This window comes from Cricetulus griseus (genome assembly GCF_003668045.3).
Source record: "Cricetulus griseus strain 17A/GY chromosome 1 unlocalized genomic scaffold, alternate assembly CriGri-PICRH-1.0 chr1_1, whole genome shotgun sequence".
In the NCBI taxonomy this organism is placed as follows: Eukaryota; Metazoa; Chordata; class Mammalia; order Rodentia; family Cricetidae; genus Cricetulus; species Cricetulus griseus.
The window spans coordinates 182586941-182605433 of record NW_023276807.1 but is presented as its reverse complement, the minus strand read 5'-3'; the positions used below and the strand labels follow the sequence as shown (position 1 = coordinate 182605433).

The following is an 18493-nucleotide window of genomic DNA, read 5'->3' as shown; positions in this document are numbered from 1 at the left end:
TGTCTTTAGCACTCTTTTCCTTCAAAAACAAAGCTTGCTCTAAAAGCAGCATCAGCTGAAGGAAACAGGAGCTAACTGGGGATACAGCCCAGTGCTGGAGTGTTTACACAGCATGCACAAGACCCTGAGCTAAATTCTCAACAGGACAGGTGGGTGGTTTCCTCTAAAGTGCATCAGTAGTGATAACCAACATACAATCTAGAGAAATTTCCCTTATATTAACCTGGACTGGAATTCACACTGTTGTAAAGCTCAAGAAAAGAGACAGCATGCTAAGTCCATTTGGAGTTAAGTTACAAGTATCAACAGGAATTATTTAATCAAAGGAAAAGAAAATGGGAAAACAGAAAAAGGAAGATAACTAAAAATAGTAAGATGTCAGAGTGAAGTACATCCTTGGTTAAAAGAAAAGAACAAAATTATTATTAAATAAATTATCTGCTAAAGATCAAGCAGATTTACTGTAAAAGGGAGGGAAATTTACAAATAAAACTGACAAACTATACTGATATCTGGGCACAAACAGGGAAGACAAAATACATCAGCCAAGACAGGGCAACTCAATGAAGACCAAACAGTTAAGTGATGTATCATGAAAACAAAGAAAGCTAAAAATATTCAAAGCAAAAAATATGAACATCCATCCAAAACAGTAAGTCCACTATCAAAGAAGACCTCAAGGTGTTGCTGTTGATCCCTCTATCCTTCCTCATACTGTCTTCTTCTTGGACCAGAAAAGACAAATATCAAAATTGGGCATGGTATTGCACACCCTTAATCCCAGCACTTGGGAGGCAGAAGAAAGCAGAACTCTGTGAATCTGAAGTCACTCTGGCCAACACAGAGAGTTCTGGGATAGCCAGGCCTACATAGTGAAATCCAGACTCAAAAAGAAGCAGAGAGGAAAATGAGGAGCCACCATCTTGTTCTGATGTACAGTGTGAAGACTCCTTGCTTCCTATCTGTTATTCTCAAGCATAGTAATCAAGACATATACTCATGGATTTTAACACCAAGGTCATCCATGTACATTCTAAACTGTAGAGAGGCCTTCTGTCAGTTATGATAACGAACCTTTAAAAACTGTCCTAAGTGATCTACTACTGCCATCTATTGAACAAATGTTGATAAACACCTCAATTATACATTTAAAAAGAATATAGTGATGTCTTAAACTGTAACTGTAACCTAGTCAGATGAAGATACTCTGTAAACTACATACACAAAGGCTTCCTTATGTCTGTGGAATTTTAAAGCCTCTTGCAAAATATCTTGTTTCTCCGTGTCAAGTTGTGCTGCCTGAAAAGCCAGCTAGAACGTTATATATCTACAAACCAATTTGATTGCATGAGGATTTCTATTGTATAACCTAATAATTCCACTGAGCCATTTTAAATATACCAGCTACATTTTATTCGTCTGTCATTATCCATGTTACTTATAATGTTTTGTAAAGGAGCCATGCATTAATACCCAGCAGCTCCTCTGGTTCCCTCTTTCCAGAAACAGGGATTACATTTCCTACTCCCTGAGTACTTATGTGGGACCACAGACAGCTTCTGGTTAACAGGTTGTGAATGAAAGCACCTAGTGCCATATGCAGGCCAAGTAAAATATTAAAAAGTATGACAGTCAACACTGTCTTCTTCTATCACAGGAATAAGGGGCTTCAAAAACAAGGTCAAGCTCAGGGTCAAAGCAGCATAAGTCACTAAAGGCAACTGTACTGGAGCTGCCCAGACTTGGTAAAAACAAGAGTCAAACCTTCCACTGTATTAAGCCACACCGAGTTGGTGGTAGAACGGCAGTACATCATCAGCCTAACAGAGGGTTTGCTTGGTCATGGAGTAATGTTTCCATCGGGTCTCTACCCTTTCTGTGGAACACTAATGTTAAACACCACCCCTGACCTCCTTTCACCAAGTGGCACTTCTCAATATAGCAACTAAAAACATCTACAGGCCATGCCCTTCACTTCCTTGGAAGTCAGGTTAATTTGACCAATACAGAAAGTATAAATGCCTGGGTGTATAATGAATTGTGAGTGTGTGTGTGTGTGTGTGTGTGTACATATGTATGTGCAATCATACATTTATGTGCGTGTGTACTAAAGTCAAGTGTCACATACTCTTGATGTTTTAGTTATATATTTTACAAGCCATTAACAGACAGGTATGAATTCCTATTTCTCAAATAAGAAGGTTGATTTCAAGGTTTAAAATATTTATCAGTGTCATATATCTTGTATAACAGAGTAAAAAGAAATTCCAAAAGGGGGCACAAATCCATACATACTATGCTGTTCATTTCAGAGGAGTCATAGCTGCCAACAGGATGGACAGTTCCAATGGGTTCCAGGCCCTCTTCATCCCACATGTACGTTCCATCAGAGCTATCAGATGGAGAGAGTTCAAATGAAGACCCAGCTCTGTAATCCGTATCTGGTGAAATCAAGTTATTTCCAGAGGTATGCTTTGTACATTCACTCCTGTCTTCAAATGATTTTAAAAGAAAGGAAAAAAACATGAATTTAAAAAACAGTCATTTCTCATTTCTAAAATATAAGCTTTAATAACCCATTGTATTACAACAGCATTTGATTCAAAAACTGTAACTGTAGCATTTTTCTGAATTCTAAATAAACAACAAAACAGCAGGCAAAGTTGCTGAACCACTTTGTTGTAAACACAAAAAATCACTCTGCAACATTTCTCACTACCTCACATTTCTTTAATATTTCCCATGATGCTGAATTTTAACCACCATTCAGGAAATGCTCTCCCTCTCTGTGAACTGTTTAGCCTCACAGATGTGTCCCAAACAGGAGAAAATGTGTTTTAGACATCTTCCATTTTGGAAGAGCTGCAGACTACAGAAGTTCAGTGCATCACTCTGTGTGCCCTAGTCCCTTGACTAGGCATGCCTTTGTGCACTCCCTTCAGTGTTCATTCTTCTGAATAATTGAACAAATAACTTTCATTCTGCACTAAGTACCAATACAGCCAAGTCTAAGAAGAGATGTTTAATAGGCACTCTCTCTCCTCAGTAACATTAAGTATATAATGCTTCACTTAAGTATCACCATAAGGACTGCTAACCAAAAACATGCTCTAGAATAGAAAGCATTCAACTGAATACAACTTGTTATCCGACTGGTGCTTGCTACAGCTTTACTCTTAGCAGATTGCAATGATGGCTACAGTGAATGGTAATATTTAATGGCAAGCCACTCCCAAGCAGAGCAGAGAAGACCATCTGGAAAGCACAGCCTAAAGAAGACAGCCCCTAAAAGAGCAGAGTCTGGAGAGGTTGGACTGATTCTATCTTAGACAAGATGAAAACAGGATCGAAACAAGCCACAAGGATGATGTCCTACTGCTCCACTTTTATCTAGACTGAGTCTTCTCCATGAAACAGCATCTTGGAATCTATCAGAGGACAATCCTAAATGTTGGCTGCTATAATCACTAGGAGAAAGCACATAAATTAAGGTTATCATACTTACCAGAGACACTTATATCGATCCACTCATCAGCTTTGCTGAAGATCTGTCCATTTTCCTTAGGAGAGTCAAATATATCCTTTGATGATCTGTTTTCACACTTTTCTTCTTTGAGAGTAATTTCCTCTGGAGTTATTCTAGTTCTGTTGGAGTCCTCTAAGTCTATAAAGTCATCGCTGAAATCTTCACTTAAATCATTCTTATCAGAAGATGACAAAGATGACAAGGAAATATCGTCCACATCATCACTCAGATACCTAATTTTAGACTCATGCTTCATGGTCTGATCATTGTCTGTTCGATAACTTTCATTTTCAACTAGTTCTTGGTCCTTACCAGTAGAGTCATCCTTTGCCAAAACTACAGCTTCTTCTTCTACACACATGTCAGCAGGTGAATTTTTATTACTATCAACTGTCATAGTCCCAGGAAATGGAGGTCGGCCAGATTTCAGTAGAGAGGGATGAACCATCCTATAACCCAACGTGGAAGACACACCTGGGCCATTGGATAAGGCCAATTTTTTTCCACCAGCAGCATAAGGCCTATTAAAACCAAACCCCAAGTGCTCATTCCCATTGAGTACTTCTGACTGCCGAGAATTTCTTGTTAGCATACCTGACCGGAGAGGCACTCGAACGGGTAGCTGTTGGTTCTGATAAGGCTTTGTAAGGTCTACAGCTCTGTTGAAGGAATGTGATCTGGTTATAGATGAAGGCGGGAGGAATGAATTCTGAATGGAATGTGAAAAACTTTGTGACCTTACCATTTTTTCACAAGTAATAGATTTAGTGTTGTCTGGGGACTGTGCTAAACTTTCACCAGAACTGCTTCTGGTGGCACAGGAGTTCACTCTTGGCTTCTGCATGTTACCAGGTGATTGGTTCCTATAAAACGTATTCAAATGTGACTTCGCATTGACCGAAGAATATGAAGTCCTTCCTAGTAATGTGCCTTTGGTGAATTTACCCAAGTTAGATGGTCCAGAAAAAGATTTTTGATTTAACTCTTCTGTAGATGACAAAAACATGGTGGATGGTCTTGCTAACTTGGATGTGAACAAAGAAGCACTTTTCAACCCTCCCTTTATCCCATTCCCATCCAGCGTTCCTGGAGCAGGAGCATGTTGCTCAGGATCAGTTAGTTTACCATGTGCACTCTGAATACTATTAAGTTCTGCTGTATTTTGTGAACCAAGTTGGTATTTATTTGCTTGTCTCCAATTAAATGAATGGGACAATGAACAATCAGAGCCATTATTTTTGATGTAACTTTTGACATTACTGTTCTTGGAATTTCCTAATAAAGTCACAGTGGCCCCATTTGGCATTGGCTGCAGCGTACTTCTCACAGATTTTGTTCCATATTTTGGCAGCCTGGAACCCAAAAACGTCTTGATTTGTGCTTTTTCTTCCATGAGCTATAAGGTGCATTTGTTCTTAAAACGTGACAGAATCTGTGGGGAGAAAAAAAAAGGAAGATTAAACATTGCTAAATAAGTAAAATTACATGGATATAAGAATGTATTTATTAATTACATGCAGAAAATTATCCCTAATTCCTGCATAAAATAATCAAAATGCAAAAATAAATTTAATCTTGATTTTTTTAATTTTAAAGATTCTTAATTATTATATATAGTCTTCTGCATGCATGTATGCTGCACACCAGAAGAGGGCACCAGATATCATGATAGATGGTTGTGCACCACCATGTGGTTGCTGGGAATTGAATTGAGAACCTGTGGAAGAGCAGCCAGTGCTCTTAATCTCTGAGCCATCTCTCCAGCCTCAAAATTTTTAATAAACGTATTACATAAAGACTGAAAAATTAAAGTGTTTTGTGGACCTATGCTTGGTGGTGGCTACTTTGAGCCATTAATGTACTAAAAGGACTATGAACTCAAATTAGATTCTGCAGTGGCGTAAAGATCAAGCAGCCATGATTGCCCTACATATTAAAAGAAAACAGGAGCAATACCCATGCCAGACAACTGCTTTTTCCCATTTTTGATAGTGGTCTTTGTCACAAAATATACTTCCATATTCACAAACACTTTTAGAGCAGCTGTAAGAAAACTGGTAACAATGCACATGTAATGGTCATTTTCCAATTGCTAAATAATACATAATAAAGAGCCCATCATGTAATGTCTCCTGCCTGCAGAAGTAGACTGAGGAGATAATGCTGGTCTTTTACTTCTCCATCCTTACTTTTCTGTCTAAAGTAAGCATAATACATGTTATTTTCCAGTAGCTTCTAAAAAGGAGCTCAAAGGCCAGACACACTGTCACTACAAAGTGCTTCAGGGTCTGCCAACTGGGAGGGGGAGAAATGTTAGAATCTAAACATACTTCTTCATACAGTAATATTGTGGAGTTTTAAATGCACAACTAATTGCAGAATAATAACCAGTGGTCTTAGAATGAAATTATTTTGATATCTCATGTAAATTTCCTAAACCTGCATATCTTCGTGAGCCCTGCTATTTTTCACTGGTAGTAGTCCTTCTGTCTGAACGCTCAAGAGACTTTCTCCTACATTTGCTTATAGCTCTAAAATGAACAAGCATTGTGATTCTGCCTCATTTCAGTAGCCTTTGATGCTGCCTTTGATGCACTCAACCTGGTATGTCTTTAAAAATGCAGTTACTAACAATTTGAAAAAGTTCATGTTGGCTACATCTCTAATCATATCTGTGAGATACTTCAACAAGTACTGTTTCTGAGCTTTAATGTGGAACTAAACATGGCTGGCATGCTTGGAAATGTCTGAGATTCCCTGACTTCATTTCTGTAACATTTTTTAAGTTATGGCATAATTACTGAATTGGCATGATACATTTGAAAAACTAGTAAATTCAAGTTTCTTGGTTGAAAAGGAATCTACAGCTGAATAAGAACTGGGAAATAGGGACAAATATTATTGAACTTGTACATAAGTACCACCATATCTACCACTTTATCATTAATTACTTAAACTCCGTAATTATGGGGTGACAGTTTTTTACCATCTCCCATAGCTATCTCAAGTCTAAAAAGTAAAATAATATCCATAAACCACCAAAGATGATTTGGATTAACTTCTGATTTCAAGGTCAGTACAGACTACCTTCAATGACAAAGAAATGACATATACTGGGAGTTATACATCAGTGAGGGACAAGCATGAAGGAAGGAAGTGGGAGGCTAATGTTACAGGAAAAGCATGAAGACTGCAGGGCCAGGGTGCTAAGTTCTGCAACAGAATAGTCAAACCTGCCCCTTTGCAAACTCTTTTCATATCCATTACATTATCCTCTAAGAAGCCACCCACTCAGCTTCTTTATTTAGTACTGCAAGTAGCTTTTCAGAAGATTACAAACTGCTTGAATTTTAGAGATTTAATAAGCAAAAATTTGCTACTTAGTCTAGGGGCAATTAACTGAACAATGCTAATGACTAAACAGGCATAAGCAGTCATGTCTGAAACTTGCTTTCACATTCAGACTCTACACCATAATTTTAAATGATATGTTAGTTTGTTTTTTTAATTTGTATTATTCAGTTACTTCCCCTCACATCCTCTTTGCCCAGTTTTTCCTGACTGTCATATGAAACATAAGCTGATTCAAATGCTTGACTCTGGCAATGAGGTAAGAAAGATTAAAACTATGGATTTCATTCCAAGTTCTTCATAGTTTTAAAAAGAATGCACAAAGTTCAATACAAAGCCCCATTATTTTATCAGCTTGACCAGAAGTCCTACTACAACTTGATTTTAGTCACATGGTACCAAACTTGGAAAAGTTAGTCTCAAGGAATCTGTGACTTAGGAACATTCATCATCTTAGTCAGTGCGAAGTCAAAGTGTATTACTTGCTGAAACTTGAATTGAGAGGGCAACAAGAATACTATCATAGAAAGTGGAATCAGAAGCTCTCCTGCCCAAACAATACACATATTTCCTTCCAGATGTTACCAGAGTTCAGGTGTGCAAACTATGGAGCACACAAATTTCATTAATATGTTAAAGGCTGGGAAAAGAATCTAGTCCCACTGATGGAATAATAATCAAGCCTACTAGTATCTTTGTAGCTACCTGAATAAGGAGGTATTCAGACATAACAAACAAATGCAGACTTTGTATACACTAGTCCTTGTCAAATCTCAACGTGCAACAGTGGTTTATATCAGGGTTGCTAGAACAAAGTCCCCAAGATTTAATTAAATGAGCAGTAAAGGCAGGGAGGGTCACAAAAAGTCAAGTATTAGAAGAGAATAGTAACACAAATGGCTTTAATAAGGATGGATGGTTACTGGGGATATGAATTTGCGTAGATTCGATTTAATATATGTTACCCCACTAAGTTTGTCCTATATATTATAGATAATAAATACTTAACTAAGAAACATTCTGAAAGCTGGGTAGTGGTGGTACATGCCTTTAATCCCAGCGCTCAGGAAGCAGAGACAGGCAGATCTCTGAGTTCGAGGCCAGCCTGGTCTTCAGAGTGAGTTCCAAGATAGTCAGGCCAAGGAAAAGACAGTGTTGCCTGCCTGACTTTGCTTCTCACTGAGCAAGTGTCCATCACTGTTGCTGCTATTAGCTGACCTCAAACTCCAGCTTCCTCAGCCTTCCAAACTACACCTAATAACAAGACACTTCAAGAGCTTCCAAGCCTTCTGCACTGGCCTGAAACTGCTAAACCAGCCAGCTCTTTGGACTGAGCAGTTAGACTTCCAACCTATCCAGCAAAAAAGCAATCATTGTTGGAATATGCAATCCCTATCATGAAATACAGCCTAATAAATCCTTTTATAATGTATATACATTCAATTCATTCCATTTCCCTAGAGAACCCTGCCAAATTCAAACAGACATGCATAAAAATTTTATTTTCACAGAAAAATAAATTTTAGTCGTTCTGACAAGCTCCAACACAGTGAAAGAACATCTAAAGTGAAATAAATCCTGTCACCCTGTTATGAATGAAAAGAAGTGCACAGAATCACCTATGAAATATCCTTGCCTATGAAACAATCTGAAGCTCGGGTCTCTAGAGCGGTCACACCTGCCAGTTCACATGAAAGGTTAGGAACAGAAAAACTCTAAAGCAACACAGGACATAACCAGTTAAATCTAGACTGTGAAAATCTACAGGAGAAAGACTCAAGTTTTTCCTCAACAGATAAAGAGGGACTGTTAGAGAAACACATTGACTAAATGGAATGTGCAGAATTCAAAGGGACCCCAAATTTAAATTCCCAGTAACAGATTTTTTAGACTATTCAAGAAAATTAAACAAAGACTGAGTTGGATCACACTAAGAAGTAGGGGAAGGAAAGATTAATTTGCAGCCTAGGCTGACCTTGAACTTATAATCTGTCTCAGCTTCTCAATCAGATATAAATTTTAATTTAGAGAAAGTAGAGTTACTTCCTGAAGCTAGAGAAACATTAAAGGTCTAGGTGATTCTCCTCATCATTTCACTCGAAGTGAACACATGAAGGAACATTTGACTTCCCTCCAACAGTCTCTGCATGTCTATCATAGCATACGCACTCTATCAGCACAAGGTAGCATCTAAACATAAGCATAGTTTTTACCTGAGTATATAACTGCTTGAACTGGTGCTCAATCAAAGCTGCAAAAAATGGTAACCAGGCTAAACTGAGGTCATTTTCTGAATTTTCAAAGGCAGTTTTTTACAACACATGATTTTTAACCTAATGCTATGGAAATTTAGAGTAAGATGCCTTATTTTGTAGTTAAATAATCCCCCCAAATCCTTGAAAGCGAAGGAAGCAAGAAACTAAAAGAAGCAAGAATGTTCTCTATGAATCTAAATTCTACCACCTACAGGAAATAAAACACGGGCTGAAATTAAAATACATACCTAAAAACGTACTTTGAACGACATTCTCTGTACTGGCAGAATTGTAGTATGCTTTCTAAAATACCAGTACATGCTACTCATATCACCACACATTTATTTTGCTATGTACTAGGCATTCTTGACATGCCATTAGGATAAATGGTACACACATGAATCTCACAGAGCGAATGGTCTAGCAAAGAGTAGACATTATAGCACATACACAAACATAAATAATGTTATAAAGAGATTTGGGGATAATACACTGAAAACTAAATCCAGTGGAGGGATAAAAAGTTAAGAGGATTCAAGACTTCTATGGACAATGTAGATAGTCATCAGCCCAAGATTATTTCACTAACCACTTATGCATGATTTTCTGGGGAATGCTAGGATTCCCCCACATGTGTTGTCATGGATAGAATATACAACTCTTCACCTTTCTCACATTCTTCACAACTTGGTCTTCTTACTTCCTGTCAGTTCACCAATAAGCATTCTTCAGATGACTCCAAGTTCATGTTCCCTCTACTTGAGGCCAAGTTTTTCACTTCCAATCTATGACCTTCAGCCATTTATTTTCTCACTTAATCCCTAGGACATAGTGCTGGTTGATAAATATATGTATGGTGAAAGCAACAGTGTCTCACTGAGAATTTTATTAGTCTGTCCCTCAATCTACAAAATCAACACATATAGAGATATAAACATAGCAGCCCAACACATAATTGGCAATATATTTCAATTAATCTCTGAAGTCCTACAAAATAGTTTCCAAGCTTCTGTTGCCATAAGTGTTAACAGGTATCAATTTACAGCATTGATTCTTCCCTCCTCTATAGAAACCACACAGGGTTACTAACACTAATGGAAAAAAAAAAATCTGTCTCCTCCATGATACATGCCTTGTTGCTTAATAATTGACTCTAATTTACAGTATCAACTCAAAGCCATGGTACCTCTCTTTTTTTTATTTTTCTAAGAAGAAACAAAGTTCTGAGCATAAAATACATTTATAAATACTAAATTATGAAAGAAATAGGATGTGACAACAATGCTAGCCTTTGTATGACTGTATTTTTTAAATGCTAAGTCCATGTATGGTATAATTATGGGGCATTCAGATAAGTATTCAACTCTTAACAGCAATGAGGAAACCCATATTATAACTTCTTTAAATTGTTTAAAAGAAAAACTCAAATTAGTGAAGACATCTTTATCTGAAAAATACCAAAACAACTGAACTGATGTACAATATTCACATCTGTAAATGGTTTGTGACACAAAGCATGCCATGGTAATGCTCTGCACTAACATAATTCGTCTTCTCCTTTGAAGAAGCATACCACTTAATTCATTGCATACTTCAATCTCAGATTAACATAATGCCTTTTTTATTTAACAAAACTTTAAGACAAGCTCCTGAAAAGTAACAAGGTATAATATAAGGAACTTATTATCTGGGAAAAGAAAGGGAATCTCTCATTCCAGTAACGACATAAAATACATTTACTCTCATTCATTAAATATTAATTTAAAGCCTATTACACGTCAGGCTCTGTGCTAGAAGTTGCAGAAAAATTAATGAAGCCATGTAAACAAGAAATGGTAATACAAATCTCTACTATACAATATATAGAGTGGCACACAGGGGGAAAAAAGTGTTTTGGAGAGGGAGACATCATATATTGTTCCACAGAGGAGGTGATGCATGAGCTAAAACTCAAAAATAAGCAACAAATAATAACAAAGACACTGAATATGGAAAAAAGTACACTGTAAGTTAGAAGCATACACGAAAGCACCAAACCAGCATGACACATTCAGAAAACACATATTAGCTAAACAAGGAAAACAATAAAATATTCATTCAAAGAACTAAATCAAAAGAAAAGGAGGCCATAGAGAAAATGTAACCTGCAAAGGACCTTATGTGTCTTACTAAGAAACCTGTGCTCTCTGGTGCAAAAGTGGCATTGAGGTCATGGGAATAACCAACTACCTTTAGATTCTATTTGAGACCTGTTCAACAGGAAGGAATTCAGGCCTGGTATTATAATCTGGTCAAAAACCCACGGCTCAGTAGGGAGGAACCTACTACTACTGTTTTGCTAAATCACATGTTGTCAAAATACCTTCTAAACATTTAAGCCTATACCATAGATCAGTGCTGCCTTCAACCTTGGCCAGTGAAGCAGTGATAAGCAGTTAATGCAGAGACCCATAACTGATCAAAGTGCTGAGAATTAGTTCTACTGAGTACTCAATCCTAAGTGGGAAACCCATATCAATATCAATACCCAACCTCAAGGCTCAAAGAACATCTCAGAAGAGGGGTAGAAAGAATGTAAGAGTTGGAAGAGGAGGAGAAGGAAGAGGAAGAGGAGAAGGCGGGGGAAGAGTGCTGTGAAATGCTGGGGCATGACACAACTACTGAACTCATGAGATTATTGCATCTATGATTACCTGCACAAGGGCAGGCCAGCAAGATCAGTTAACATTCCAAGACACAGGACTAACAGGCTCAGTGGATCATTAACAAAAAGAAGAGAATACATGAAGGGGACAGGAGGACATATTGGAGTGCCTGGGAAGAGTGGAAAGTCATGAATCTAGGAAAGGAACTGGTAGGGATGACAGCACTGAACAGGGACCAAAGGGAGACAAGAGAAGGAAGAGGGAAAGAGAAATGAGAATACATTATATATGTACATGAAACTGTCAAAAGAAGAAAATTTAAAAGGAGATGGGTTAAGAAAAAGCTGCAAGGATTGTGGGAAAAAGCATAAATACAAAAGAATACCAATATTAAATCTTGGAGATTTTGTCAGAGACAAATCTGGGGAGATAAACAGATGGGTAATTCATCAATTGAAAGGGTTTAGGATTCCAGATTTGTCCAACTGGACAACAAATAACACCTTATGAAAGGTAAAGTAGTGAGACCAAGGCCATGATCAGGCCCAGTCTTACTCAGATCAACATCCCAAAAGACAGAAATATGTGTAGAACACATGCTGTGCATGACCCTGTGACCACCTGAACAAGAAACTCTAGTCCTGTGCAACCAAGAAAATGGAAGGGACTAATTGTCACTGATTGAGAACATAAAAATGTGATGGTGAGGTCCTTAAAGATAACTTTTTTTAACTTTTTATTGATTCTTTGTGGATTTCACATCATGCCTCCTGATCCCACTCATCTCCCCATCCCCTCACATCTGTCCTCTGCCCTTGCAAGCCCCTGAACAAACAAAAATTTAAAAGAACAATCAAAAAAAAATTCTTGGCATGGAAGTTATAGTGTGGCTCAGTGAGTCACACAGTGTACCTTTAAGTCCATACATCTTTATTTGTAAGTGTTCATTGCTATGAGTCATTGGTCTGGTTCGAGGTCTCTGGCTTTTGTTATACTACTGATAATGAGCCCTCACTGGGACTCCCCTCTTTAATATCCTGTTGTTGTCCTGTGTTGTGGAGATCCTACAGTTTTGGATTTGCAGGTCCGGCCCCTTTACATGCTCTAACAGTTCATAAATGAAGTGGATGTTGGATGGGCTCACAGCCCTGATTGGTCAGCCTATCAGCTTTCCCTCATCATCACCACCCATCACCAGAACTGCCCTGGCTATCACCCAATGCAGCAAGCAGCAAGGAGCAGAGACAGTTCTCCAGCTCTCACAACCTCAGGTCTGCTCTTCTGAGTGCTGCAGTTGGTGAGGGCAGGGCCACTTTCCCCTAGTGCTGCAGCCAGTTGGGGATGGAACCAACTCTGCACAGCCCTCTCTTCACTGCCTTGGGTGGTAACAGGAGGCACAGACTTCAACACAGACCAGGACTGCAACAGAGCCATGGAACCAGACATAATCCTTATCAGCAACCCAGTCCAGAACAACACCACTGCCTCAGGTGGCAGTGCAGGCCACTCAGATCTGTATAGCCTCAGCAGAGGCTCAGCCCTAAGATGTAGGGGGAAATGCTGACCATAACCACTTAGAGGCTGGCACAGGTGACACTGTCCACACCAGCTTGGGGGCTGGCACAGGTGACACTGTCCACACACACTTGGGCATGGTCAGAGTGACGTAGCAAGGCCTTAAATATAAGGGACCCATGCACACGGCTCTCTTTTCCCTCTCCTGCCTAGCTGTAGAGGACTGGCTCCTTCTCGTGAGTACATCCTAATAAACCATCTTTTTCTCAAACTAGTTCTGAATCCATTGCTATCCGCATTAATTTCGTACAACTTTACTCAGACACTAACATAGCCCTAGGTGGCAGCCCAGACCCCGGACATCCTCATGGCTCTTGGTAGCAACAAGGGTCATAGCTATCAACACAAACCCTGGGCTCAGATATGGTATTTTGTAGCAGCCATGGCCCAGATGTCACCATGGTCCCAGATGGCAATACAGGTCACTCAGATAGGCCAGGACCCAGTGGCAGCATAGCCCTCAAACACCAATATGGCCCCAAGTGACCACATAGATCCCAGGTATTTATCTGCACAGCCCTCGATGGTAAAAGGACCCTCAGACATCAGTGCAGACCCTGGCTATGGCAGGGCCACAGACACAGACATGGCTCTGGCTGCCACTTAGGCCCATGCACTTGTGGCACAAGTGGCAGCACTTGTCACTTAGGTCTGTATGGGCCCATCAGCAACACAGACCTCAGACACCAACATGGATCCTGGGCAATCATGTGGCCTTTGGTGGCAACACGAGCCACGGACATCAAAAGACTCTGGCTGCAGACCCAGACATGGCAGCAGCCCAGGCCCAGATGTCACTGTGGCCCTAGCTGGCATCACAGGTCAACCGGCTGTGCATGACCCTACGGGGGGCATATTCTTCAGACACTAACATGGTCGTAAGAGTCTACAGGGCCCTTAGAGGTATCAGGAGCCATAGACACCAACAAAGACCCCCAATGCTGTTTCAGGGCCACGGCCCACAACATGGCCCTTGACAACAGCCCATGCTGGCAATCACCATGGACCTAGGTAGCAAGCAGGCCATCCATGTCAGCCCATTCCTCACCACCCTATGTTCTGCCATTCTCCCCAACAAATAACCATCTGCCTCCTTCTCTCTTCCAACTCCCCACCCTGTACTTGCTCACCATAAAGGTACCCAACCACGAGTTGATTTCTGCCTGTCCAAGCCAAAAGGCATGGTGTGGGGCTATGGCCGACCTCTTCACATGCCCTAAACCTTAAAGATAGCTTTTACAGATTATACAGGAGCTAAGTAACTTGTCCAAGTCAATAAAGGAACTCATGGGGCAACAGAACCTAAGCCAGTGGCTCTCTACATGAGCTAGAGCAGCAACTGCAATAGCAGTTTATAGTTCTATATGTTAAGCAATCTTCTAAACATTTCTTATATGTTAATGTATATAAAATCTTCACAACTAGTTTATAAAATTAGTATCTTTACTCTTAAAATGAAGACAGTAAACACAGAGAGGCTAAGTAATTTCTATTAAATTAAAGGGCTGGAGAAGTGGCTCAACAGTTAAGAGAATGTACCGTTCTTCCCAGCATCTATGTCAAGTGACTCAAAATTGCCTGTAACTACACCTCCAAATCTCATACCCTTTTTCAGTCTTCACAGGCACTGCATTCATATTTGCAAACCCACATGGATACATAATTAAATATTAAATAGTTTTAAAAATCAAGGATACATAAATTGTAGGTGTTCTAGAGAACATAGTGAGGAAACAGAAGTACTTTTGAACAATGAATTATAACATGATAACATGGACAGAAACCACGTTTGTTTTTCTAGATAGGATCTCACTGTCTAGACCTCACTGGCCTTGAACTCCCAAAGACCCACCTCCTCCACCACCATAACTGTATCATTAAATAGCTTTTCTTCATGCAAACACAGCTAAATAATACCATGAAACATAAAAAGCAAATGTCAACTATTACAAATAGAAAATTTATCCCCAGTACAGTAAGCCTAAAATACTTCTAGTCACCTCAAGAAATAAGAGATGGCTAAGAAATCAATAGTAGAAAATGAAAAACAATTTTCTAAATAAAAGCATGATGCAAGAGCACAACTTACACATGAAAGTACAACTAGCTGATGTAAGAGAAAGTTCTGAAAAACAGGCTTATGAAGAAAAAGCAAGTCAGCTTGACCCTTAGAAAGAAGTCTAGGGCAAGGTATGATGGTGCCTGTGATCCCCTGGTGAGATGAGGCAGGACAACAGTTACATATGGAATTCTCCTTGGGTATTGTAAGTGATCAGACCAAACAAAGTATGCTGGTCATAGTCAGTGGCCCTTAAAGAAAGAACAAGAGGGCTGGAGAGTTGACCCAGAGCCAAGAGTACTTGCTGCTCTACCCAGTTCCCAAGTCAGCTCATTTTCCCCCAATACCATGTGAGGACACAGATGTGTGGTCCTGAGAAAGACAGCTCTCACCAAATAACAACAGATCTGTGGATAAATTCATCTTGGATTTCTCAAGCCCTACAACTATGAACAATAAATTTCCACTGTTTTAAATGATTCAATCTAAAATAATTTGTTATAGTAACCCTGTAACAAATTGGCAACTGCATCAACAGAATTTATTTAAAGTAAATCTTTTTCATTTTGTGTTTTACATAAGGAAAATCAATACAGACCCTATGACAGTTACAGTTTCAGCAGTTTTACAAATGTTTAATTGTTTCTTACAATTAATTTTATACATCTGAAGCATTTTTCTCTGGGTCCTTGTATCAAGAATAGGCTAGAAAAGCAAATGTTTCAGTGAGTTTCGCTACACATCTAAGTCTGTGTATACACCATGGAAAATGCACTTCTACGGAGTCACAGAGTGTGAGGAGCACTGCACTGTGAAGGTCAGGAGTCCTCCTCACAGGTACCCAACCAGAGGCAGAGTACTTCTTAAGGAGGTGGGGAAGTGACAGAGATGGCAAGTAGGACTCTGCTCTACAGCAGACATCCCAGAGTTGAATGGTCACACTATTCAGAGAACAACTAATTTTTATTCCACAAAAATTCTCTTCAAAATGTGGCCCCTTTAATAAACATGAGTACTATAAAACCTAAATACATATAAAACCTTTAACATAAATTTCTAAGAAACTGTTTCCTTCTAAATATTGATTCAAATATAAAGACCCAACAACCCACAAACTTCTCCAAAAACCAACTAACTTGAGATGACACTGCCACCTAATGGCCAATACAAAGAACAGAATGGCCTGCTGCCTTGTTCCACCACCTATTCCTCAAACTTCAGGATTTAGCTTCTCGAACCTCAAAAGATTATACACGCTTAAATCACCCTTACACCTGCCTTCAATCTCAAATAATTTCATACTACATAGTATTTTATCCAGCATCACCCACAAACAGTGTAAATGTTCTATGCCTGTTCTATCCATTCATATATCTGCCTGTCAATAGAGCAGTTACTGGCTAACTGCAGTTACTGGCTAAGTGCAGAAAGCTATACAAAATGGGAAGTCTTGAATTATGTTAAAATTTCAAGCCTCACAGCTTTTGCCCTTAGTTGCACCCCCAAGAGGGGGAAAGTGCATCCCTATTGGTGAAGAGACCATGCTCTTCAGATACAGAACCCAGAAAACCTAAACTGGATCTCACCTGAAACCACCTCTCTGAGGACTAGTTTTCATTGTTCAGGAAGGCACCATGAAGACTTCCAAAGAAGGAAAGCACTCAATAGTCCTACCCAACTATGATGTACTCCAGACTCAACTCATCTGGGCAACGACAGTCAGTCAGACAAGTTCACTCACAAGCCCTTGGCAATAGTGAGCACATCTTACTACTCACTTCAGCCCTACAGATTGGGAATACAGACAACTACACTGATCAGTGAAGCCATGATTCTTAGAAGAGAATCTATTGCTACCACTTTCTTAAAACAATATAATTCCTAACTGCATTCTAAATAATTATTTTATATCCAGAGATAAGTGTAGAGCTATTTCTCATCGAAGAAGTTTCTTTTTGTTGAAGAAGGAAACAATTACAGAAAGCCATAACTAGTCAAAATATAAATAACACTGACCATGGGGTGAACAGCCCCAACTGATTTATCTTCAACACAACTCCTTCAACTAAGGCTAGGGGTACACCTAGGAAGAGGAGGTGGAGATACTGTAAGAAACAGAGAATGAGGAAATCTGGTGTAAGATTGTGCTTTCTAGCTATGACAGGAAAGTTAAGCTACACTCACACAAGCTCAACAATATGGCTACCTGAAAGAGGCCTGAGACAACTCTAACAATTGACATCCCATTATAGATGTGGAAAATTTCATGGGGCCCCAGCCCTAGATGAAGAGCCACAAGTAATTAATAACTTCTGAGAGGGGAAGAATTAGTCTTCCCCAGGAATAATACTGATTGACTACGCAATACCAAATGGTCAGCCCTAGAAACATATGTGAAGGTAATACTAAACCATCTCAGCAGGTTGTATTTATATGTTGATTTCTTTAAATGTGTATGCAACAACAATAAATAAATCAAGTCCTTGAACTGGGGTAGTGGGTCGGACATTGTAGAGGCAGCTTTTCTATACCCACAGCCAGGTTTAAAGAGGACTTCAATTTAGAATTTCAAGGCTTTAACTTCAACTGAAGGGTGATGTGGAGCTATGATAATGGCATTAACCACCTCTCATTTATCAGGACATTATGTCAGTACCTTCCAGGAACATGAAACAATTGTATAAGGAGTTTCTCCTGGTTATTAACTGACAGCTAAACACAGCTTCTCTTCAAAGTACTACTCAAGAATTAGCTTAAAATACTCCATACTAAAGCTCATATGTCCGTCTCACAACCTTCTTGCAGTTAATTAATCTTTACCTGACATTAGGGCACTAAGAGTCAAGTTGCTACTTGCAAACTTCTAGTATCCTTTCCATCTCACTACAAAAGTAGCCTGCTGAGACTGGAGAGATGGCTAATTAATTAAGAGCACTTACTGCTTCCATAGTGGAATCAGGTTCGGTTTTCCCCGCACCACATCAGTGCAACCTCCTATAACTCCTGCTCCAGAGGCCACCCTCTGGCCTCAAAAAGCACCTTCCACATGCATGGTGCACATAAACTCACACAGGTACACACA

At 39.3% G+C, this 18493-nt stretch overlaps 1 protein-coding gene across 10 annotated transcripts in view; it reads right to left on the bottom strand.

Annotated features, from left to right (window-relative positions):
- The window catches only part of Ccser2 (coiled-coil serine rich protein 2), a 124675-nt gene that overhangs the window by 92481 nt on the left and 13701 nt on the right, over positions 1 to 18493 (bottom strand). For 9 of the 10 annotated variants that reach the window (XM_027389431.2, XM_027389432.2, XM_027389435.2 and 6 more), the window contains exons 2-3: positions 3506 to 4958; positions 2296 to 2492 (exon numbers count right to left, since the gene is read on the bottom strand). In XM_027389431.2, coding sequence (XP_027245232.1) covers positions 2296 to 2492; positions 3506 to 4919 — 1611 coding nt within the window. In that variant the 5' untranslated portion in view covers positions 4920 to 4958. Of the gene's footprint in view, positions 1 to 2295; positions 2493 to 3505; positions 4959 to 9798; positions 9817 to 18493 lie in introns of those variants that run through there. The other variant, XM_035452384.1, reaches the window with a different exon arrangement.